At 40.2% G+C, this 26,592-nt stretch overlaps 1 protein-coding gene across 1 annotated transcript in view; it reads left to right on the plus strand.

Moving 5' to 3' along the window:
• LOC150079079 (ileal sodium/bile acid cotransporter-like) overlaps positions 1–20,887 on the plus strand; it is a 74,708-nt gene extending 53,821 nt beyond the window's left edge. The window contains exons 2-3 of the mRNA XM_090382623.1: positions 14,155–14,326; positions 19,505–20,887. Coding sequence (XP_090238749.1) covers positions 14,155–14,326; positions 19,505–20,130 — 798 coding nt within the window. The 3' untranslated portion in view covers positions 20,131–20,887. The remainder of the gene's footprint in view (positions 1–14,154; positions 14,327–19,504) is intronic.
• The last annotated feature ends 5,705 nt before the right edge of the window (positions 20,888–26,592 follow it).

The raw sequence follows: 26,592 nt of genomic DNA on the forward strand, positions 1-26,592 counted from the left end.
ACAGCTGAGGACGATCCATCGCATTATTCCTGTCCGATCACCAGCGTATAGTCTTGACATGATCATTGGAGGTACCAAACTTCAACATCCCTGACAACAAAATAGTCAAATACGTTTCAGCACCTAAATACCTTAATCCTCAACTTGCGACCTCAGCCTCGCCGTGACACTCTTGTCCAACTGGATTAAATCCAACACGGACTATGCTGCCACCAAACGAGTAACGGTGATTCCTCGTTCCAGATCGTGGTACATCCTTCCTAAAATAAGGCCTCCAGACCTGTACACAATACTCAAGGTGCAGCCTTACCATTGCCTTATACAAAGGGATAATCACTTCCTTATACCTACTAGCAAAACTCCTGTATATCATTGAGAAGATTCCTTGAACTGTTCTTGCAGGCTGCCTGCACTGCTCAGAAAACTTCATATCTGAATGCACGATTACCACCAGGTCTTTTCCTTTTTCTACCACCCTGAGTGTAGTACCGCACAGTTGGCACGTTTCTCTGGGGTTACTTCTATCCATGTGCAGTACTTTGCATTTGTCAATATTAAACTTCAGTTGCCACATCATTTGCCCAGCTTTTCTAGATCCTGTTGTAGTGGCATACTGTCATTACTAACCCTGCCTGATATACCTTCATCAATATCGTTGATAAATATACAAAACAACAATGGGCCCAACACCGAATCCTGGGGGGACTCCGCTAATAACATTAGTCCACGAAGAGCAGTGTCTATTGATTACCACTGTCTGTTTTCTCCCACTCAACTATCCCTTTATTCATAATAGCAACTTTCCCTTAATGCCATACTGCGCCAGTTTGTACAGCAGTCTTCCAAGTGCAACAGTATCAAAATCTTTCCTGAAATCCAAGTACGAGTATATGATATCAAAATTATTTTTCGCATCCAGTTCCTTTGTGACCACATCATAATATCCAGTCAAATTGGTCAGACAAGACTTCCCGTTAACAAAGCCATGTTGTGGGTTTGTTAAAGAAATTCAGAAATATACTGAAAATTCAATACCTTCCTGTGCTTGTAATTTTCTTGTTTCCAATAACTCTAATCCACAGTGGAATTGGGCACTCAAACTTCAGTGAAGCGACTTCTTTTTCTTTCAAAAGTATACGACAACACAGCTTGGTGTATTTTGGATTTTATTGCTTTTTTTAGAATTGCTTTTGGAAATTGCTTTCTTAAACCAATTATTATTATTAATAATTTTATTTCTTTTTTAAAGTAAAGGTTAAATGAATTATTTTTCCTACCGATATGTACTGTACTATGTCCGGTTTATTTTGTGAGAAGAAATAATTTAATTTTTACTATACCTTACAATAAGCACTGCATAGTTGTGTACTTTTCCATGTACTGTACATTTTAGCAGTACCAAATACTATAAGCTGGGTACAGAAATAAAACATTTTGCTCGGCATTTTTATTACTACAATATGATCACCACCAGAAATATGAAAAATTTCCAAGATCCTTATCCATGGAAATTTGGTCTTATCCAAATTTCCATGGATAAAGGCCACCATGTTGCCACAGTTAGGAGGTTCCGCTGTGTATATACAAGTAGATATCTCCCTTCCAATGTTCTCTCGTGACATTAAACAACAGCAAAAAGGGGAAACACAATTTATGCCCGTTTGTTGAAGTATTTACATATTTCAAAACTGAATTCCGCTGAAGCTCGATTGACTCAAAACGAAAAGCTTATAAAAGGTCTATATCCCTTATTAATAGAGTTTGGAATGCTCTGAAGGAAGTTTCATACTCACTGGCCTGGTTGACATGATTACTTCCTGAATTGCAAGAGTCCTTTGATGAATGACGTCATTTACAAATTAAAACAGGATCGTAACTTATTACGCACCATAAACGGGCAGTGATAAAAATACACGTTGTACTGATGAATAATACTATATGAATTTAACTTTATTTTAATTTCAGACTGAAGTTTGTTCGCACCTACAATGTCTAAAAAGATCAAGTAATTTGGTCTTTTAACAGTTCCGAGACGTAGCTGTTAAAATTTGCATACCATATTCTGTATAAAACATCAAGACAAAGTATCTTTGCGTCTTGATGGAGTATAAACTTCAAATGATGAAGGCAATTTTGTTCTTTTTCTTCTGACACGTGGACAAAAAAAAAAAGAGAATGCAGCCACATCTTCATAGCAACAATGTGTTACCGTAATCATAATCATGCCAAATCTTTTATAGCCTCTGGACGCAAACAGGAATATACCCTAGCTGCATGAAAAGGTCCCAATCATACTACTATTTTCGCACTCCTGAGACTAGAGCATGGCAGCAGTGGCTTCAAGACCTCTGTGTTAATACGAGCTTATCAGAACCCTCCCCCATTGTAGACAAATAAAAGGTTTCATAGCAGAATATAGATTCCAACCGGATTTATGATGGGGACTTTTCTTCTTTTTTTTTTTTTTACTCATTCTCCTCCCCATCATTATAAGTTTCTCACGGTAGTTTTCACAAAAGAAAGATGTTGAAAAACTACAGCTTCGCCGTTAAATTCGAATTATATAAAAAAAAATAGGCTCCGCGAATTTCTGCATGAAATTTCGATGTCTCTCCAGTTAATGACTTGGCCGTAGTATGTACTAGATAGTCTATTTTTTATTTTAAAAAAATACAGCACATGCGAAATGAAATGTTAGATAAAAGAAAATATGCTTTAGCATTTCAGTTTAAGGTAAAGTGAGAAGCTAAACTCGATTTAACAATTTCCTGCAGTAAGATTCCAAAGAAAGAAGCAAGCGAAGAGTTCGTTCTAATGGACGCAAACGCTCAATTGCACAGGTGGTCAACAATATGATGGAAGGCAGAGTATCTTCCACATGGATTGACCTACTCGCTCTTCCGACCTGAATCCCACGAGCATCTGGGGCGCCCTAGGAAGCATAGAGAAAAACAGATAACTAGCTGGAAACAGCGTCCACATAAACAGCAACGGATTCCGCAAAATTGACTAATATCTTAATTTTATCGATGCACAGGTGCGAAATATGACTGCGATTGCTGAGAGCTATACATCATAATAAGGTCGTTGACCGTGCACATGCCACCAACAACGGTGACAGACGCCGCGTTCTACAAGCTTCTGATGGGTCATGTTCCAATTAAGCCACAACTGCTGTTTTCTCTGAAGCTGCGATGGCCTACACTAATCGGAACTTGGCTTTAACTATATCATGAAGCACGTATGGCTTCACATTTATACAAACACAGTTTGCATATGCAATGATTCCCCAAATTGTTTTGACCAGTATATTTCTACCACCTGATGTATCAATTGATTCAATGCTATGATACCTGTGCACTGGATCCGTTTGAGCCTGACGTTGCGCATTTTATTATTATTATCAATTTATTTCCGAAGAAATGTCCCTTTACAGCTATGCAGCTAGAGAAAATGAGTTACATACAGAAATTAAATAATGACAAACAAATGCATTGTGTACACAGCCTAGATACAATACATGGCCTTAAACAGCCTTTGGTGAAGATACATAAATATAAAGAAACAACATATAAAAGTACATACAGATACAACAAAGTGTGAATAGAGCGGCATCTCCGAGAGTCCACCGAGAACATGACGAGGGCATACATGTCTGCAAGAGTGGAAGGTCTGTAGGTTTTGTCCTTGCAGAGCTTCTCAACGTCTATGCTAACCTATTCAATATTTGGAGGGAGTTATGTGGAAACATGTTGTCCAGGGAGGATATGCTAGGCAGCTTCGATCTGTATGGGGATGCGTTGGCCTGGCATCTTTTCCTATATGATGGTTTGGCGATGATATCCCAGATGAGCTCAGTTTTCGGGATAGAAGCTGAGAGAGGGTAAGAAAGTTCCTAGAGATGATGTGATACCTCCAAGGAAGCGTATTAAGATTGGTGACCAGAACAGATTTTGAGATGAGATTGTAGGTGTTAGCCTGGCAACCCTATTTAGCCATTTCAAAATCCAGTATTCCAGGGATAGGAACCTGGCTTGGTATGATGAGGGTGCAGAGGACCATATAGTGGAGGCACATAAAAGAATTGGGACCATCGAAGAATGTATTTGATGATAAGATGCGGGTTATGGAAGTTGGAGATCTCTTGTTTTACTGACCATAAAGCCGCATATGTTTTCATTCGAGTGACATTAAAGTGAGGCAAGAAGGTGAGGTCTTTGTCCCAGGTGACACCCAAATCCTTATGTTGGGTGACTTTTTTTAAACTGGGGAGTTCGCTATAATGATGTTCACATCGTTGGTATTTCTCTTCTTGGTGATAAGAGTTGTGAGGTTTTCTCTTTGTTAAAGGAGAGCCCAATCGCATGAAGTTAATTTTCCAGTTCATGTAGCTGTCAATTGGAGCTCGCAGTGATAGATTGGAGAGACTGGGGCATTTTGTGACGATGAAGAACTTTATATCATCTGCGTACGTGGTAAAGTTGGTATTATTTGCGAGAAACAGTTCTAAAGATGCAGCGAAGAGGGCGGCAGAGAGAACGCCCCCATGGAAGAGCCCTCTGGAGCAGAGAATGCGGTGATTATGATTCTGATGCATAGGGTCCTTGACTGTAGGGGGTTTCTTAAGGAGAACAAGAATGTGGCCAGAGATTTTGAAGTAATTGCACAGTATGACACAATGCATGGATTCGTCCGATTTGTAGTCATTTTAATAGTCTTTGTCTTTACATAAGTTAATACAGGGTTGTTGAAATTAAAGTATCCCTATATAGAGGGCTCTGGAGCGAGTTCTAAAGCTCGTAATGAAGAGAAATTTCGACAACATGTACAATAAAGAATGCGCTCGCCATTTATTGGAAAAAAAATTAGTTACAAAATTTCTCACTGTGTGGCACTCTGACAATACAAATCACTTGAACAGCGCTACAACTGTTCAATGTGTCCTCCATTTTGGTCAACAACAGTTTCCAATTCGAAGAACAGATTTTCTACAGCAGAACGCAACATGTCAACTGCAATATCCAGCACATGACGTCTAATGCTGTCCTACAGATCTGCCAGAGTTTGACATCCTTCCCGATACACCTGGTTCTTCAAAAACCCCACAATCAGAAGTCGCATGGGGTGAGGTCCGGTGATCGGGGTGGCCAAAATGTCTGGAAACAACGGCTGATAACCCGTTCGTCTGTAAAGTGTTGCCTTAGCAATCTTTGGACACAACGGTGGATGTGGGGCTGCGCACCATTTTGCATGAATATGGTATCCCAAAGACACCCACGTTGTTGCAGATCTGGTATTGTGAAATTTTCCAACATTTCATAATATCGCTGTCCAGTGACGGAACAGGTGCGGGGTCCAATCGGTGTTACCTGTTCAAAAAATATGGCCCAATCATGAATGTGGCAGTAAATCCACATCACACTGTCACTTTTGGAAAATGCAACGTGACCTCTTGGATAACTCGAGGGTTTTCTGTTGCCCAAAGGCGACGGTGGTTGGTTGTTTGTTATTTGGTTTTTAGGAGCATTAGCAACTAAGGCCATATTGCTCCGGGATATGCGGTGGTCATTCCTTGCGACAGTTGTGCGTATTCACTTGTCCATTTAAGCAGATGTGGGCTTCATCACTCCAAAGGATGTTCCATGGCCAAGTAATATGCACTGTCATTCGCGCCAGAAACTGAAATGCGTATGTGAAACGAATATCTGCATCACCATGCTTTAGCTGCTGTAGCATGTGCTTCTTGTAAGGATAGTACCGCAACGCCTGACACATTACTAGCCTTACAGTGGAATACGGTATGTCCATTTCACGAGAAACAGCTGGTACACTTGCATCAAGTCAATTACATGGAAATTGACTTGATAAATCCACGACAGCCATAGTCACATCTTCAACACGAGAGGAGTCCACTCGTTTTTGAACTCTACCTGGTTGAACATAGTGGCATAGTGTTTTGTGGAAGGCGCCACCGGTGGTTTCCCACATCTGCACCATAGTACTCTGTGAAGAATTTACAGAATCTCTGTAAAAGCCAAAAAAGTGTGGTGTCTGGTTTGCGACAGAGTTGTGCTGTGGTCTGTTGTTCTGTCTCTGGCTGCTTAGCCGCAAGGCCCCTAAGGGAACCCCACGTTGCCCGCCACCACCAACTGGGAGGTGAGCCAGGCTGCCCATTATACTCTGGCTGGCCTCCGCCAGGGTTGCCTGAGCTTCCTAACGGAGACAAAAAAAAAAAAAATATATATATATATATAATAATAAAAAAAAAATATATATATATATATAAAATAAAAATAAGTAAAAAAGTAATAGATTAAAAAAAAAAAAAAAAGGGAGAGAGAGAGGGGCATAGAAGAATAGAGGATTTGAGGGGGAATGAATTTGGGTGGGTTGACAGTGGAGAATAAATCCACCCTAATTGGGCGAAGTATAGGAAAGAGTGTGGGTTTAAAAAGTCACAGGGGACAGGTGCCCCTGTGTAATTGTCAATGGCATAGTGCCAGCAATCCCGCACTGAGGTCGGTGCCAGCAATCCTGTCGCTTCAAATTTCGCAATCATTTTGCGACAGCACAAACAGTCATAGGTCCACGCTTTATGAGCGTCTGACGCCGGAATTCTCTGATAGCCGCAGCTGCATTGTTGCTGTTCTGATAGTACAGCTTCACTGATAGCGCCTTTTCCTGCAATGTTGTTGGCATTGCTGCTGTAGTGCAGGCAAACATCTACTGTATGATTTTGAAGAGACTACTTTATGCAATTAACATAAGTAATTTGCATAATCGTAACTAAGGTAGTTACGCGCCATACAGTGACAAATTTTGTAACTATTTTTTTTCCCCCAATAAATGGCGAGCGCATTCGTTATTGTACCTGTTGCCTAAATTTCTTTTCAGTAGGAGCCTTAGAACTCGCTCAAGAGCCCTCCTACATACGGACACTTTAATTTTAACAACCCTGTACTAACAAGAAATAAAAAATATATATTAATAAAATATTCCGGTTAATATTTACAAGCTGTTACCTACTGATCGTTGCGAGTAGCAGTGACTGACATTGCCTAGCCCGCTGTAGTTAATCTTAGTGTTTATCCCCGCTGTTTTAAAATCGGGAACTCGTTTTTTCCGATTTTATCTTTACCAGCTTATAAAGATTAACCAATATTCCTGAAATAAGGGGGGAAAAAATCTTCCAAAAAATAACACAACACGAAAGAATTCACAAGCGAAGATTATACGTATAGTATGATCTTCGCTTGTGAGAGGTTTTCAATACCACATTGATCTTTTTAATCCCATTAATTTAATTTATATATGCAATCAGTAGCATTTTGGTGATGCGGATTTTACTTTAAAACATTAATTTTAAAATTTAATCTGTAAATTTGTATATATTAACTGTATTGAACATTATTTAAAATTAAAAAGACATTCAGTTAAACAATAAACAAGTTACACCACCATGTTTCGGTTCCCTTTAAAGTTTGTTTGTTGCGGGGTTTTAGGCGCATTACACCCTAGGCCATATTGGGCCGTACACCAATGAGGCAAAACATTATGACCCCCTACCTAATATGATGATACTTTAAAACATTAATTTTAAAATTTAATCTGTACATTTATATATATTTATTAACTGTTTTGAACATTATTTAAAATTAAAATTTAAGAGGCTGTTGTTATTTGGTTTTTAGGAGCATTAGCAACTAAGGCCATATTGCTCCGCGAATATACGGTGGTCATTCCCTGACCTTTCCGCATCCTCCGTATTTGGTGGTGACGAGCTTGAACGTGGTCTAATCAAGAAGCGTGTGCTACGCACTGCTGTCCTTCCCACCTGGCTACGGCGGCGCCTAATTTAAGAGACATTCAATTAATTAAAAACAATAAACAAGTTATACCACCATGTAACTTGTTTATTGTTTTTTGGTCCTCCACGTGCAGCCAAACAGCTCGTACCCGGCGAGGTATGGACACTACAAGATTTCTAAACGTGTCTTGTGGTATCTGGTACCAACATGTAACCAGCAGATCCTTTTAACTCCTGTAAGGTCCGTGGTTGAGACGCCGCAGATCAGAGTTGCTGTTCCATCACAAACCACAGATGCTCGATGAGATTGATGTGTGGGGAATTTGCAGGCCAGGTCAATACCTGGAAGGCTTCCTCATATTCAGCGAACCAATCTCGAACAATCCGGGTAGTGTGGCATGGCGCATTACCCTGATGAAACATGGCAAAGCCAGAGGGAAAGACCGTTGCAATGAAAGGGTGTACCTGGTCAACAAAGATGTAGACGTCAGAGTGCTCAGCACATGGATGACTATACCCAGGGTATCCCAGTAGAATGTCGCATGCTGAAAAAAATGATAAATATCAGAACAAACTTAAAATATCTATCAAACCACATGAATTTTACTAGTCCTTCATTATAGTTTAGGGTTCTGATTTGCATCATTAATTATATTAAAATTTCAGAAGTATGGAGGTAAATGACGCACACGTACCCGACCATCCACATGGTGCAACAGGAAACGTGATTAATCGGATCGGACGACCTTCTTCCAATCACTCAAGGTCCAGTTTCGATGCTCGCGTGCCCATTGTAGGCGCTGTCGCCGGTGAACCGTGGTTAGCATGGGCACTCGGAGCGGCCTGCGGCTATGCAGCCCCATTTTCAGCAGGGTTCGATGTAATGTGTGTTCTGACACATTACTCCCGTCACCAGCATTCCAATTATCGGAGAGTTGTGCCACAGTCGCCACGTACCATCCGGGAGAGGCTTCGCTCACCTCGAGCATCGATGAGGCATGGTCGTCCAACATCGCCGGCGGTTAGGTTCCCCTGCTCGGACCACCTTCGGTAGGTACTAACTACGGCTGACCGTGAGCATCCCACCAGCCATGCCGTTTCAGATATGCTCTGACCCAGTCGTCTGTCCATTACAATTTGGCCTTTGTCAAACTCGCTTAAGTCCGCTGCCTTTCCAATTTGAAGAACAAGAGTAACACTGATTAACTGAGCTCAGAATCAGGTGCTTTTTATACAGTGTCCCGATTCGCGCCGTAGTTCACTTGCAGGTGCTTCGATTTGCATAACGACTCCCTGGTCAATGTTTTGGCTCATCGGTGTATTATGTCTGTAATTCTGTTTGCAATGTTTTCTTTCTTGTTGCCAGTGGTCCTGGAATAACTCACCGGGCCATTTACGTGTACCTTTTTGCGCGACAGAATCCATATACGCCACCACAAAAAATCCGCTAGACTGTTACGATGGTTTATCTGAACTATAAGGAGCTACAATGAAAACGTAAATTCGTATAACCCATAGAGAAAGCACAGCAGTGTGCAAAAAGAACCTATTTGATTATGTATTACTTTTTTGTACATGTAGTGCTTTACACCGCCTTTCCTCAAGATGTTTCATGTATTCATAGTCAGTCTTTTGCTACGGTTCCTCCGTGATAGCATAGCTGTTTCGGCATTTATCACTCCTTTGGAGAGGCTAGGGTGCCTAAAACACAACCTACTGTAGATTTATATAAATTACTATCACTGTGCTTGATGAGGAGATGAAAAGCATCCTTTCCAAAACTACTCGCACTAGTTTTATTCAGTTTTAACTGGGTCTACTATAAATTGTATCTGTCATTATTTACAAAAAATTGAATTTTTAAATGAAATAAGTGAACTTTAAGTCTGCATTTAACCATTTCACCATCAGGAGCATCATTTTAAAACTGGAAAGGCATTTTCAAATCTGCCATCTTTAAGGAATTTGGCCGAGTTAGGTGATGCTCTTAATATAGAAGTTTGGTGAGCAGGCTTTCTGCTTATTTTAATAAACTGGAGAAATCCAATCTGATGGATGTTCCTATATGACGCATAGTGACACCATCAAGGATTGCAAGAACTGTGATAGGAACAGACCAGGTTATGGACAAGATGGAGAACCTTAATACTGGACTGAAGATAAAACCTGGATGAACATCTAATTCCAGATTTAAGCTATGTTCGTGAAGGATTGTCCTCCGAAGAAAACTCGAATAAACCACTAGATAATGTGATTGTTATTATTATCTGTAAATGTAATTGATATTATTATTATCTGTAATCGTGAGTGTTATCTGTGATCGCCAAACAATCACGATTACAGTGAAACTGTTACAGTTTCGGCGGTGGCAGTAAGCCTTGAGTGTGCGATCATCATGCATATTCAAGGCTTACGACCACCGCACCGTAAACCACATGAACACTGACACAGCCAGATCTGGCCAAGAGCAGACTGGTCCGCGACAAAATTTCACTGAGTTCCATCCAGATAAATATCAAGTCAAAGATAGGAGTTAGGGATGGGACATTTTGCTACCGATGTATTCATATGACGAAAAGTATACAAGCATATCGCTTTATTATCCCACTTAGTCAAGTTACTAGAAAAGCTCATGGCATACAGATGTAATCAACTTCTTTTGGAAAGTAATCTATCTTCCTCTCTTCAGTATGGATTTAAGCCTGGTTATAGTTGTGAAGATGCGCTTTTTGAATTGAAAAAGTTAATTGACAGCTCTACTTACAAATATGTACTGGTAGTTTTCATTGATTTTGAAGGCGCCCTCGACAATTTGGTGAAAGAGTATCTTGGGGGCCTTAGAATCGTTCGTTGTTCTAGACATCTCTTCCTTTTGTCCAAAAGTTACTTTGCTGGGCAGCAGCCTTCCTGGTAGCAAAGCGGCCAGAAACAGCTAAATAACACATACACTACGCAAACATAACACTACACTCATTTCTGGACATTGTATAGAGTCTTGTATATCATCACACAGAACCATGGCGGAGATAAACTAACGTTTAGGAGCCGCTTTGCGTAAGACAAAACACATGTCCACACATATGACGAAAAGAAGTGGATAATCGGTTCAAATTGTGAACGCTTCCCCTGTGATATCCAAAGGAAGTATGTCACAGAGACGCGCCCTATGCTTATACCAATTATTTCAATAGAAAAATCTGTTTCGATTTAAGTTATGCTTTCTCCGTAGCCGAGTGGGCACGAGCGGGAGTGCAGTAGCACACGCTCTTTGAGTAGACCGGGGTTCAAGCCCCTGACTGCTGAATACGGTCGATCTGCCAACCCGCACTGGACCACCGTGGCAGATTATGGTCCATTTCCCTCAGCATGAATTGTTGAGGAGGCTTCCACCCTGCAGTGGGTTGATAATGGCTGCACTTTACTTTTTTCTAAGAACTCATCCTTGTCATAAACTGAAGTGGTAAATAATTGTTTTATACCTGTACTTGGTATGGAGCATAGCTGCAATAAAATTCAATAAAACATGAAAAGGCTGAAAGCATCCATCAAATAATTTTTCAGTTGATAAATTTAATATATCAACTGTCGAAAATTTACCAAATTAGGAAATTCCATACTCAACGGAAATAGCGAAGAAATAAACTGAAAGGATAAAACGAGAGGGTAGGAATAAAGTAAAACCAATGGGGTGGAACATGGAAGGGAGGAAATGGAAGAAGGAAGTGAGAGAAACAGAAGTAAGCTGCAAAGGAAAGACTGCTCAAGCAAATGCAATCCTGACAAATACGAAAATTGATCTTATTTCCGTATCACAGTGGTCTACGTAGTAAAAGTCGGTGAAGCACGGCGAATCCAATGACAAAGACGGAAAGAGAATTAGAACAGGAAGACAGAACTGATGATGACAGAGGAAAGATGAAACTGAATAAGAACAGGAAAAATGAAGGAGACGCAAAATAAAAACTGAAATTTTACAACATGATTATCATGGAAGAATGAGGAAAAGAGAAAACTTGAAACGGAAAACAAATAAATAGAATAAGAATTTCTTTTCTCCAGAATGCAAGTACAAACATATGTGTGGGAGTGAAAATAGAAGACAGAAGAGTGAAGCAACGACGTAGGTAAAAGATGAAAAAAGTTATCGTGTGGAAGCCAAAAAGCAAAATTATCTCCTGACATATCACCTGGTACAATGGTTCTCTCAATGTGAGTGTGTTACCGCATTTAATTTTTAATAACATTTTAATGTGGATGACTAGTACTCCGTGTTGGAGAATCATCTTTTCTACAATTAATTTCTTCTGAACTAATTTAGTATGCTCATTGTCATACTTTAAAATATAAATACATGTTTATTATTGCAGTGGGGAAGATATGGCCTTCAATAATCGATGCGGCCACCAGGCCAATGATTAATGAAACATTGGTTAATAGCATAGCCATTAATTATGCATGAAGTTAATGATTATACAGTAAAAATGGTGAATGGACAATCCATACAAAGAATGTATGAAGTTCGAGTATAAGATGAGGCGGATGAACGAGGAGGCACGGAAACTATTTACAATACTGTACACTATTTACAAAACTATTATTATTTTATTTTTTTTTTTTTTAACTGAACTATTATTTTTAGGCCATCCGAATAATTAAACTCATCTGCTGTGCTGTGCTGTGTGTCTAATGTCCGTTAGTTGCGTGTGTTCTATGATCGATTTGTCTGTTTTGCTGGACGAAAAACCCCAGTTTATGGGGGGGGAACCTTGCTATCTACGCCTAAGAGCATTTTACATTACCATCTGCGCCGTCCTGAAGCCTGTCACATCGTGTGGAGACCTTGGATATGTCCAAGGTTTCCGCACTATGGGTTCCAAGATTGCTGACGCCTTTGCAGAAGCAATGTCGAATGCAATGTCCTCGCCAACTGTTGGATTTGTGTAATGCGAATGTTGAGAACTTTTTTTGATGGTTGGTGACAAATGCTGGGTGTACCACTATGATCCGGAGACTAAAGACATGTCAAAGCAGTGGCTTTGATTCGTCTCGGGAAGTCATCAATAAAGTGGAATCGTGGTTTCAGGCAAAAAGTGCGGACTTCTATGAACAACTGATCCATAAATGGGAGAAATGTGTTACTATACATGGAGAGTACATAGAAAAGGATTAAAGTTCCTGTGTAGTTCCACCTTTCTAAGGGCTATTATTTCTAGGTAAGGGTACGAATTTTTTGATACTCCCTCGTATATGGCGATTCTACCAGATATACACTAAAGTCGAAGTATGACGCATTTTCTACATTTAACTTTTTTGGATCGCATGGAATCTTCTCACGTTTGTTTCGCTTCATCCAAAACACAATCGTGATCTGATACAAAAATGCATATTTACAATAAACACTAATTTGGACAGCTTTTTTATGTACGTATTTTATACGCAGAATGGAGATTTTCCTGAAAGAGAATTTAACGATACAATCCCGAACTTCTTTCAGAATGGTTTTACAATCACTTTGCAAATGAAATAAATTCAAAAAGAAAAATTGAATACACATGAAAACATTAAATAATGATGAAGGAAACGGCAACACAATTCAGGATCTAGATCTAAATTTAATCACCAAACAAATTTTTGATTACTTCAAGGAAAACGGTACGATTTCGAAGGGACCGTTTCATCTAATTAAATTTATAGTTTTTAAGGTTAACAACACATTAAAAATTGCTTAAAAAGTCGCATTAAAAATCATATTCTATTTGATTTTAATTCTTTGTATTCCATTTCGTTTTAAACACAATTGTTATATATATATATAAAATTGTGTAATAAATATAATTTCTATGCAATTTCACCAAAAGTAATGCACATCCACTAAAAAATAGGAAACCGATGACATTGCTAACGTAACATGAGAATTCTGTTTTAGCCAGAGATTCGTATCGGAACTTGTACATAAATGCAAACGGATTCACACCGCATTCTACTTTTGCCGATACATATACTGTATCTAGATCTGGACGTAGCTTACCGCTACAGTGATGCTAGAAAGAATATCATTGTGTTTATTTGATTTCTTTCTATACATTAAAATAATTTTCCTCCTAGTGATATTTATTCATCCAATGGGAGCAGAGAGATGCGGGTTGCGTGAAAATGCGTAACAAATACAAAAATACGTAACCGAAGCTTTTACTGTTTAAGCGTGGTCACGCGCTATGTTTATCTAACACGACCACGCGGTACCATTCTTGATTTCCATATGTAACATATTTATTTAAATAAACTAAATATATTTACCGCTTGTATTAAGTGGTTAATTATATGTTGTCCTCCTTATTTCCCGCTAGGCAGCCTATGGTTTCGGCTACCTCTATTTGGAAGACGAAAGTCTTCGTCTGGGGCTCTTCACATTGGGCTGTTCACCAGGTGGCAGTATGAGCAACTTCTGGACGTTGTTATTTAATGGAGATGTTAATCTAAGTGTTACCATGACATTTATTAGCACCCTTGCAGCACTTGGTAAGTAGGCTGATTTAATTGTATTCCATCTGCTCTATATGAAATATATAATTGTATTTCATCTAATATAAAACAGATGTATTATGTATACATAATACATCTGTTTTATATTAGATGTGTAAAAATAAAGTTGTTTCCTAATTTCTACTTGAGAATGTTCGCACTGTGACTTGCTACTATAGTTATTAGATGCAAAATGTGAAGGATCGGTCTACACCTACCAACATGCAGGGTTGCGCTTCACACAGTGCTTACCAACAGAGTTATGAAATCTGAATCACGTGGTACTTTACTGTGTCAAATGTGCTGGTAGCTGATACAACCGCCACCACAGGAAAATGCATTATTACTAGTCATATATAATGTGCCCATATCTAGTCTTTTCGGTTTATGGTATGCGATTTGTTAACCATTCTGAGATAGATTTATGCAATGACAGGTTTTCCCACAATGACTACATAAATTTTGCTAGTTATTAAAAATTAATTTAGGCAATTAGGAAATATGCTAAACGTTTTTATATAAAACTGATTAATAATTAATAAATACTGAATCATTCCAATATATAGAAATATTGAAATTATTTAAATTTCTATATTGAAATAATGTTTCAATATATTTGAAACATTTTCAAACAATGTTTGATATTGGGAAAAAAAAAAAAAATTCACAGAAGGGATATGTACATCTAAAGCAGGTAATGCGAAAATGCAATCCAGATTCTTTAAAAAATATCGTGATATAAGAAAACGCCAAAAGAAATAGGATACGTCCATCAACACATTTAAAAGGAGGAAAGAAACTCCAAAATTATCGGACATTGAAATTAAAGTTTTGTTTGTAATTTAGAAAATTTAATTTAAATTTGAAAACGTTTTTAGCCCAATATAGATCGCAAAGGTTTTCATGAAAGACAATGACAAAAATCTTATTAAAGGGGGAAACTACACCTTCGTAGGCCGCCAACTATAAAATAAAATTAAAACTACGCACCGATCCGACTATACATGGAGGTCAAGTATATGGGAGTAGTCATTGACGCAGGTCTTTCCTTTCACCCTCACCTCAAGTATCTGTCAACGAAAATTCAGAAGTTATGATCCGATGTTATTCAGAAGCTATGATCCGACGCATTAGCAGGGCTGATTGGGGCCTCAAACACCTGTCACCTCTCTGTCCCCTCTCTACAAAGCGGTTATGGCTCCTATAGTGTGCTAGGGCCTCCGTCGGGTGTACTAAAGCAAATATGGAAAGAATAAATTGAAATTAGATAAGGTTCATGATGCTCTCCATCAGCAGGGCATGCTGTAAAGTCAACATCCCTGCCCTCCAAATCATCACAGGCTGCCTTGAAGTCATTAGAAGAGGCCTATTCACCCGTTTAAAAAGGGGTATCCATACACAAATTCTCAACTTGCAGCTTGACCACACCAATGATCCAAGGTTAAAAAGAAAGAGAATCTGCAACCACCTCCTGGACCTGTGTCAGCACTCCTGGGAAACTACACCAAAAGGAGAAATCACCAAAACGTTTCATTCCAAGCGTTGACTAGACCTTCCCGAAAGTCCAGCTATGGTTCTCACCAGGCATTCACATTACCTCTATCATCACGGGCCACGGATCCTTCAAGCAAAAACTGACTGCTCTTGGAGAGGAAACAGGCCTGATTTGCCACTGTGGACAAGAGGAGTCCTGGTGTCATCTGGTTTATGAGTGCCCTGCCTACAATTACTACTGATTGTTACTGAGACTTATTTAGAGAGCACAATGCAACCAAATTTGCTCAAGCAGTATTTACCTACAGAAGAGAAAAATTTGCTGAACAGAGAAGAGCTGCACAAGCTGTGGTACAACAGCTGCAACCTCCTTCCGGATAAGGTTAACTTGGACAAACAACCGGCTAGACTCCCACATAACTCAACCTTACTGCTGGCACCTTTCAAGGTGCGGGATTGCTGGCGTTCCTTGGAATGCGGGATTTCAGTGTCCTAGGCCTCTGGCAATCACATAAGGGCACTGCCCCTGTGACTTTATCCCCCTTTCCCCTACCCCCCTCTACATTTTAATTGGCAATTGGACGGGGCAGGCGTCCCAAGTGCTACCAGACTCAGACCATAACTAGGACAAACTGGAAGATGGGTCACCATTCCCATGAGTGACATTTCTTAGACCGGACTGGACTCACTGAACAGGAACTCCTAAGAAGACTTGCCACAGCGGTGATATTCAAGGCCATCTTGGCTCTCAAAACCATGCTCCCTTGCATGGTCTTTCTTCCCCTTTTCTCCCAGTGAGGGGAGTTGACGGTCTCTCTGTCTCCTTCCCTCTGGTGGGGCATGGGCCTGCCCGACTGACACCTTGGGGTCGCCTTCTCTATTGACCTCATATTTCTGGATGTTTCCCCCAGCCTTCAGTCTCACCCCCTGCTCTCTCTTAAAAATTTATATGACTAGTGTTCAAACCAACCCCTAGTAATCGTACCCCACACTCAAAAACTTAATTAAAACAATTTTTAATTACCTCGGCTAACCCTATTTCTTCTCCTCTCCCCAATTTTTTTTTTTTTTTTTTTATAGGTCCTTGCCACTGAAATCTCAGGAAATTAGGTGGCAGGATCTGCCAGAGTAAATAACTATAATACTAGTGTATCTGGTCTGCCTCCACGGGGCAGAGTGTGGACAAAGTTGGGTCCCATTAGGAGCCCAACGGCTAAATAACCAGAGGAACAACGGTACACGACACTACACATGTACAAAATCCATACACTTTTAAACCTCTGGCAGTGACAGTGTTCTGTTCCGCACCCACAATGTATACTACGCTGAGATGGGGGAAACCTCCTGGTGCCGTTTGACACTAAACACTCTACACTCCCCTACCTGGGTGGTTCACCTATCCTATCGATCCACCTAAATCTTTTCCCTCAGTCTGACTTGCCTTCAGTGTCTTCCCATAATAAACTCAATCTCCTACTCTTTTTTTTTTTTTTTTCTTTTTGTCAGGAAACCCTGGCAGAGACTAGCCAGAGAACTATGGGACTGCCTGGCTCACTTCCCAGTAGTGATGGCGGACAACGTAGAGTCCCACTAGGGGCCACAAGCAGCAGAGTCACAACAACAGAACAAAACATAATATATGTACTACATAAACCAGACTTTTTTTCTGGCTTTTGAAGTTCTGCATTCCATCACAGAGTACATACAGCGCAGATGTGGGAAACCACCGGCGGCACCTGATCCTAAATACTGTGCCACTATATCACCCAGACAGCATGAAACTGATGGGGAGAACAAGCTGGATATCTTTGTTGAAGCCAGGCAGGTAAGAAGCACTTAACCGGTATACTCATCTTTTGTTCCTTGTGTCTTGCTGACAAATCCGCTTAGCTAACTGAGAAAAAACAGAGGCCACTTTTGTTTTTATTCTACTGAGATGTATTTTGTTCCCTGAAGCCTGTCACAGACATTCTTCCACCTATGGCAGTCTAGGGGTTGCTATGAAAGGGTTTAAAACCGCTGAAGGAACTGGTATTAAGGCTCACACTTGTGAGTCAAATGGACCGAATTTCGGCGAAGTCCGGTCGTTCTGAGGCAAACAAAATCCTTTGCTTGCACCTTCATGATGGGAGTCGAGGTGTGGCATTCACATCACACAGAAGAATGCAACTTTTTGTGTTTCCAGGCTACTAGGTGATATACGACTCATCATCCGCTGCAATACCCCCACTCTGCTTACTGGAGGCCTGAAATGGTTTACACTTCAAGCCTCCAACATGGAAACTGTTTAGTCTCCAGAACAGAGCTCATGCAGTATCATTATGATGGGCATAATGGCGAGATCCAATCTTCCTTACATTTCGAGGGTACAACTCTAAAACGGTGTTCGCAGGCCAACCGCCAGATTGTCCACCGGACCGAACCTACTGTTAACTCCCAATTAGGCATCTGGAACAGCTTGTATATAATCTCGTTGCCTCTGCTCTGCCAACCAGTAACTAAAGGAAGTTCGAGTAGCTTGTATGCGTGGAGCATTGTGGAAGCCACGTTATGTCAAGAAGCTTGGTATATTCTTCTTCTTGTACACTACACCCAAAAAATTTCATTAACTCATGTTCCCCCTTCTACGTTCACCTTATATTTTTAACCTGTGTTCCTGTTCCTGGCTTCTCGGCACACTGGTGAAATCTTTAAAGGAAAGATGATTGAGACTCCCTCCGAAAAGTATAATAACTTCCAGAATACAAGTAGTAATCAAGAAGCCTCTCTTCGCAAGACTATGGAGACTGCATATATCTGTCCATTTATACATAATGTTTGAAGTTTATACACAATGTAAAAATACACAAAATATAAATTATATTTATACACAATGTTTGCATGTCTAATAAAATTCATCTCTTTCAAACTATGTATTATGTTTGACAGCGAACAGGCTAACAAACAATAAATATCTATATTTGCTAGCAAACTTGACAATATAAAAGGAAATTTCATATAATAAATGAATAGGTCACCAGTTCCGAATTTATTATAACCCACTTTTTAAAAGGACAAAATAAAATTCAACTATGCACTTTGTATTAACCCAACTATGCACTAACCCAATCACTCAAAAGAGACGAGAACAGAGTTATTAACGTATCTAACCTCAAAATTGACCGCTCCAGCTGACACTACCATTACTGGAGATCAGTAACAATCTCTGATGATTTCAACTGGTAGAACCAGTAGAACCAACTGGTAGAACCAGTTGAAACAAAAAAAAAAAAAAAAATTATATATATATACACGATATAGCCAATGAATAAGTGCCCAAAAAGTCATTTTTAATTATGCACAGACTCCTTTCATCAATATACCTTTTGTTGGCAGAGGCGAAGCGTAAAATGTAACAGCTGTGCCCTCTCACTCCTCCGCCCCCACCAGTGGTGTATTATCCTATGGTGCAGCTGCCTCACAGCGCTGAACTCATGGAACCCAAAAGGTAAAAATAAGATTGCAAGCCAATAAAGAAACGTTAAACGAGGGTCCGTACTCGTAATGACACGCTCTGCATTTTTTCTTTCATGTTTATTTTTTTTAAATACTTTTATTTTAATTCTTATTATTTTTACTTTTCCCCATACCTTTATTTATTTATTTTATTTATTTATTTATTTATTTTTATTTATTTTGTAGGGATGATACCATTGTGGATGTTTACTCTCGGTTCCAAACTGTTCCGTAAGCAGGTTGCGATTCCTTTTCTAAACATTGCCCTTTCCCTTTTGCTGCTCACCGTTCCAGTTGCCATTGGTCTTCTCATAAAGCAACATCGTCCGGGTTGGGCGGTCATCTCACGTAAAATCATCCGACCCGTGACAATTATTTGCGTTTTGTTTGCCATAAGCGTCGGAATGTACGTGAACAACTTTATTTTTCAGCTGTTCAGCTGGAAAATAGTAGCTGCGGGATTCAGCGTGGCCTGTGGAGGTTATTGCATGGGTGCCTTCATGGCGTGGATAGCTCGCCTCGACCGTCCTCAGATCATCGCTGTCTCCATAGAAACAGCTTTTCAGAACGCGCCAGTAGCTTTTGTGATGCTCACGCTGTCTTTGCCTCAGCCCGATGCCGATCTTACATCCGTTCCTGTCATTGCTCAGCTTATTTTCACCGGGCTTCCCATGTGGTTCCTGCTGGTAACGACAAGGATATACGCATGTTTCGCCAAATCTGATAAAGCAGAGATTGCAGAAAAGAGCACAGAAAAGAAATGGTACGTTGCTATAACGGATGCTAAAAAACGTCTGAATGATGCGGTCTGAAGTGGTGACTGTTGAAGTCCATCTCGGCCTTCGAAAATGGACTCACAATTCTGAATCTTAAAACAGTGAGAGGACATCCTCAATTTGCATTTACTATTTGAAGTCTTGGTTTGTAAAAAGTAGTAATGGTACATCCCTTTCCTCGTGTGTCAAGAGGTGAAAACCAAATGATGGTGACCCAGCTAAGCTCTCACCACATGGCGAAATGTTTTTAAACAGGCATAATCATGAGGGAAAACACATGCGATTTTAGATACACAAGTAAGGAGCATAAATTTAAATATAAATTTTTAACGACAAGCCCGATTAAATAGATTTTATTTATCTCTGCCTTAACTGAGCCACTAGACAGAGGGTAGCTGCTCAGTGGTAAACCGCCATGTCTGAATCAAACAATAGTTTGAGACATGGCGGTTTACCCATTTTGTAATGGTCCTACCGACTATGAGCACAGATCGCATATTTCTAGCATAATGCAAGCTTGAATCTGTGATGTGCTGACTCTACCTAAAAAAACGAAGGCCCGCCTTTACTCTTGAAGAATGGGCAATGATATCTCTGGGTCACAATGTTTCTCACACTGGCATTACTACTAACTGACGCTCCACTCGGACATTTCTACTAAAGGTGATTGTAGGGATTCGATTCATACTCGGCCTTTCTGTGTTGTTCTGACTAGAGTAAACTTCTAAGGTCAACGCACTGATTTTTTTTCTTTTTAAGAATATTTTTATGTTCAAATTGGAAGGCTGTTTCCGTATTTTACAAAATAAAATAAACCAATGTGTGTTTTATAATCTGTATTTTAGCAATCAGTTCCGATCGATGACAATAAAATACTGCTCTGCATGAGCAACACAATGTCGATGAAGTCAGCCGCAGTAGCAAGCGAGCAAACTATTGTATTCTTTTCTACCCATTAATTTTTTTAAAGATCTAAAGGTTGCTGCTTAAGAACGACAAATGTAACTTTTAATTGAATTTTATATCATACTTATGATTTTTATACTCCTGCCAGCAAAGATTTTACTCCACCGCATGCTGCATTAAACATTTTCTACCTGTCTCCATTTCGTGTTTACCTGTGCATTGTGCCACTAAAAGAACATCTAGAGTAGGTCACATGTGTTTCTCAACCGGCGAAACATGTATCCCTGGAAGACAATACGTGAAAAGGAAAAGAATATAGGAATTTTAGTACCTGTTTAAATGAAACAACTTAAGATAGGCCTGAAATGTCTGATTCCAAATTTTTAAAAGTATGGGCAATATAACACTAAAATGCAGGGACGGAGGTAGAAATCTGAGTCAGAGAGGGGATGATTTGGTTCGTAAGGACTGATATACAGTGACTGAGAAAATTGTACAGGATAATATCGGTAGCTAATCTCTCAAAAGTATCAGATTAAAAACACTTCACTCCGCGTAAATTCTGAGAAAAAATGTTTTGCAATAAATGAAAACAAAACACTTCACAAAAAAATTATTCCAATAGCCCAACCAACCCAATGCTCCTGCAAAACGTTTGGGCATGAAGACGTAAAACGTAACTTTCAGATTGTTCCTTAAATCACTTTAACAAGAAGACATGCATAACAACATGCGTACCTTCATTTCTTGAGTCCAGATTTTATAGCACTATTTTTAAGCAAGCATGGTGTGTTTATTTTTGAATGAACTAAAATATTATAGCTGTTTAAGACATTCACGTGACTCCATTAGTATGATTCGATATGTGTGTGTGTGTGTGTGTGTGTGTGTGTGTGTGTGTGTGTGTGTGTGCGCGCGCGCGCGCAAAACACACACACACACACACACACATATCGAATCATACTAATGGGGTCATGTAAATTACTGGGTGTAAATTTCTGTGTGTATGCATGCACACGCAATACACACACAGTATGTGTCCCCAACTCACACGGTTAATTCGTTTTGAAGGTTTCCGAAATCGTTCAAGTCCAAGAATGCTTAAAATGCGTTTTTTTTTGAGACATATGAGTACAGCTGATATAAAAAAATGAAAATTTATTTAGTTTGTTATGTATGGTACATACATAAAAACTTAACTGTAAGAAAATTACAGTGGCGGACAAAAAAAAAAAAAAAAAACTGCATCACTTGTGAATTTTGCGAATAATTCAATTCAAAACAATTAATTGTTTTGCGCTGCATTGTGGGTTGCAGAAATGTTCGAAATGCATTTGTTAGATGGGATATATATCTCTGAGAATGAAATTCAATAAAAAGACTTCACCTGATATACCTAACTGCAATAAATATCTTCCCAAAGGTTAAATCCGTAATTTATGGAAATATGAGAAATCGTTCAAATGGCAATTATGACAACCAAACATACACATTATTGCATTTACGTGTAGAAACTGAAATGAAAAGTTAAGGTAATAGTAAATCAGCAAAATAAGTCCTCAATATTTTGTTGTTCTTCCTCGAGCCGCAATTAACAGCCTTGAAATGATCTGGAATAGAGTTAATCAGCTTCTGGATATACGGTTGGCCAACTTCGTAGTACCACATAAGGGTGTTATGAGGTATCCTTCGTGGTACCTCATAACACCCTTAAAATGCTCTCTTGCAGCTGAATCTTACTTGGTAGCTTCTTCTGAGCAATTTTAGACGACATTATGTACCAGCAATTTTCAACAGGATTCAAATCTGTACTGTTGCCGGGCCAGTCCAACACCGTAATGCCAGCATTTCTGAGGTATGACTGCACCTTGAGGGAGAAAAACGAGAGAAAACATTGATGTAAGTATGTTTTAAGCCTTGTGAGTCAAAAAGACAAACTCATAATTAAACCTAAATAGCATAAAACTTACCAGTTTTGCTGTGTGGCAAGGTGCTGAGTCCTGTTGAAAAATGCAATTTTGGACGTCTGTGTGGTGATCCCTAATAACAGGTTTCAGGCACTCCTCCAAGATAGCAAGTGTAGGTTTCTGCATTCACCGTTCCGTTAATAAACTTAATTCGCCCCACCCCTTTTCTTGTTATACATTCCCAGACCATCTGACCAGCGGGGAACTTTACAGTCGGTGTTATGCAGTCAGGATGGCATGCCTCCGATTTTCGTCTTCTGACATATCGCTTCCCATCCGAGCCATGCAGGTTGAATTTCGATTCGTCAGAAAAGATGACGGTGTCCCATTGCTCTTTTGTCCATGAAACATGCGTTAAAACGCATGTTTAGCCCAAGCAAGTCGCTTCTTCCTCATTTGTTGGGTCAACAAAAGCTTTTTCTTGGGCCGATAGGCATGCAGATCACATTTCAAAAGCTCTCTTTGGATAGTTCGTGCACTTGTTTCAACACCAGAAGCCATCTCAAAGTCCAGTTTTAGATCAGGAGCATTAGTATGGCGATTACGATGACATAGCGTAGTCACTCTCTTACGGCCTGATCCAGGTCTTCTATTCACATCACCGGTTTCAGGTTGCCCAAAACCTCTTTGCGAGACGCTGGACTATCCCACCGAGACAACAGCAACAGCCAACATAAAACCCAACCTAATGCAACTGCATCACGGATCGACAGACCCTAGCCAACAATGAATGAGTGAAGTGACTCTGCAAAAGTCATCAAACAAGCGCAATGCGCAGGACCGAAGACATCGCACGTGACCATACTCACGAATGACTATAAAAGAAACTAAAAAGACACCTACATCAAGAACAAGAACTGGACTAGAAGACAACATCCCAAGCTGAGTCTTAAGCATGGCAAAATACCGGACCAGACATAAATGACAGTGCAGCTACACTGCCCAACGCCACTACTGGCGATCTGAACCAGACTCTCTTGCCTGGTTCCCTTTCAAATCCCATTCCCTTGGCAGGGGGGGAGGAGACAGTCCCCCGTCTCCACCCCAGCTGTCTCCCTCCTTTCGCCTGGTGAGGCATGGGTCTGCCTCACTGACTCTCTGGGGTCGTCTTCTCTCCCCATATTTCTAACTCTTCCCCCAGGCTTCAGCCTTCCCCCACTATCTGTATGCCAGCGAACGCCCTACACGTCCAAATTTAACTACACCCAAATTGCTCCCCCCACAAAAATTTCGGCCCTCGAATTCTAGCGCTATCCCTGCCGCGATCAAGTGCGAGCTTTTTTTTTTTTTTTTCCTTTTCTTTTTTTTAAGGTCCTAGCCACTGAAATCTCAGGAAATTAGGTAGCAGGACCTGCCAGAATGTACCTCGTCTGCCTCCACGGGGCGAAGTGCAGGCAACGTCGCACCTCAGTAGGGGTCTGGTGGCTAAATGGCCAGAAGAACAACGGTATACAACACTCACGTAAACAATACCCATATACTTTTAAATCTCTGGCCTTTACAGTGTTCTGTATACCAAGGGGAGATGGGGGAAACCCCTGGTGCCTTTTGACCCTAAACACACTTTACACTTGGGATACTGTTGACAGCCTATTTTATCAGCGAAGCACGCGTACAAAGCCCTTCCTGGGACAGAGCAACAGCTACACTTTTTTTTTCATGGTATCAACTAAACATATGGAGCCATGCTTACACCTCCAGAAAACAGGATACTAATGAGCGTATATATACTTTCAACGCCGTATTTATACAAACGGCTGGTGCAATACGTTGCAATTACTGTCTGATGCAATAGAAGCGTTATCTGACGCAAAAGCTTTGCTTTGCGACAAACAAAGTGACTGTAATCAAAGAATATCTTATACGTTTCACTACAAATGTTACTTTTTTAAGATGATGCCGCTTTTTTTTTTGTCCCCCAATGTAATGTAATATGTATTTACTGTTGAAACTTTTTTTTTTTTTTTTGGCTCATCTTCGTAGCTCATAACACTGTAAGAATTCATTAAAAACATTTTCCTTGCGATTTACTCCTAATTCCTTGCCCATTTCCACAAGGTTATTAATTACAAAAAAGAAAAGTTCTTGTTTATACTCCGGCAAGACCGCCAGGTCAGAGGAGTTTACAATAAATTATCAATACAAACATCAAACGTATTTAGCAGTCACGGAATCAACACCGGTATACTCAAAGAGCTCATGCTACTACACTCTCGTTCCTAACCACGCGGCCAGCCAGGCCTGCACATCTTGTCTTCAAATCTTCTAGATTCCTCAACAAACTGGAGGAAAGTGAGCTTTTTTTTTTTTCAAACAGTATTCATAGCAGACGTTAGGATTTCACTCCAGCAGCATCGATCTTCTTAACAGTTTTGTAAATCCCATATTCTTCTCAGAACTGCTTCAGTGATATTCAATTTCGACCCCTCAATAGTTCTCACTACCTGAACTTTCTTCGTAGGTAATCAGTTTGTATGATGCTTTGATCCATAGGGTGTGTGTGAGAGAAGTTTGGTTTGGAGGACGGTACATTCGTTTTGCCATCTTCATGACAGTCACACAGAGATGCTGGGTGAATTGCCAACTAACAGCAAGATCTTAAATGGTTGGCTGCAGTATTTTTATTCAGTATTTCTCTCAGGAAAAATTCTTTGCAGTATTTTTACATGCTGCATAATCCTTGATGGAACAACCTCCATTCGAAAGTTACTTGAGTCATCCAACGCCTTTGGAGTGAATTTCTGCAAAACAGGCAGCAAAAAGCTTCTGCAATGTTTTCGAAGGTCCTAAGGTTTTTACTAGGGTAACCTAATAGTGGTTTTAATTTGCAGCCCCAAATAGGTCCACCGAGTAGGACCGTCAGCTTGTCCGTTGATAACGTGAATCTTGGCATAGTTTTTCGTTCTTTTGCGATGAGAACAATCTGCCCTTTTCCCACTATACTGTAATCTAGTTTCGTCGACGTTGAAAATTTGTTGTGGCATGTAATCCTAATTTTCGATTACGTCTGCCAAAATTTTAAGGGACTCTCTAGCTGCTAGTGTTTGCAACTTGAAGTCTCACTGCCACTTTAATATTAGTATCAGCTTTACGCCTAAGAAACCATCAGTGACTTGCGCTGAACGTAACAGCAACAACGTTCACCATACACCGATGAGCCAAAACATTAGACCACCTACCTAATATGATGTCCTCCACGTGCAGCCAAAACAGCTCGTACCCGGTGAGGCATGGACGCTACAGATTTCTAAATGTGTCTTGTAGTATCTGGTACCAACACGTAACCTCATGTAAGGTCAGTGGTTGAGATGCCGCAGATCGGAGTTGCTGTTCCAACACAAACCACAAATGCTCGATGGGATTGATGTCTGGAGAATTTGGACGCCAGGGCAATACCTGGAAGTCTTCCTCATGTTCCGCGAACCAGTCTCGAACAATCAGGGGCGGTGTGGCATGCCGCATTATCCTGCTGAAAGACGGCACCACCAGAGGGGAAGACTACTGCCTTGAAAGGGTGTACCTGGTCAGCAATGATGTTTCTACATCAGAATGCCCGGCACATGGATGACTGGAACCAGGGTATCCCAGCAGAACATCGCCCAAAAGCATGATACCGCAGACACCG

Source organism: Mastigoproctus giganteus, chromosome 10, assembly GCF_048544385.1.
Source record: "Mastigoproctus giganteus isolate SK-2022 chromosome 10, ASM4854438v1, whole genome shotgun sequence".
In the NCBI taxonomy this organism is placed as follows: Eukaryota; Metazoa; Arthropoda; class Arachnida; order Uropygi; family Thelyphonidae; genus Mastigoproctus; species Mastigoproctus giganteus.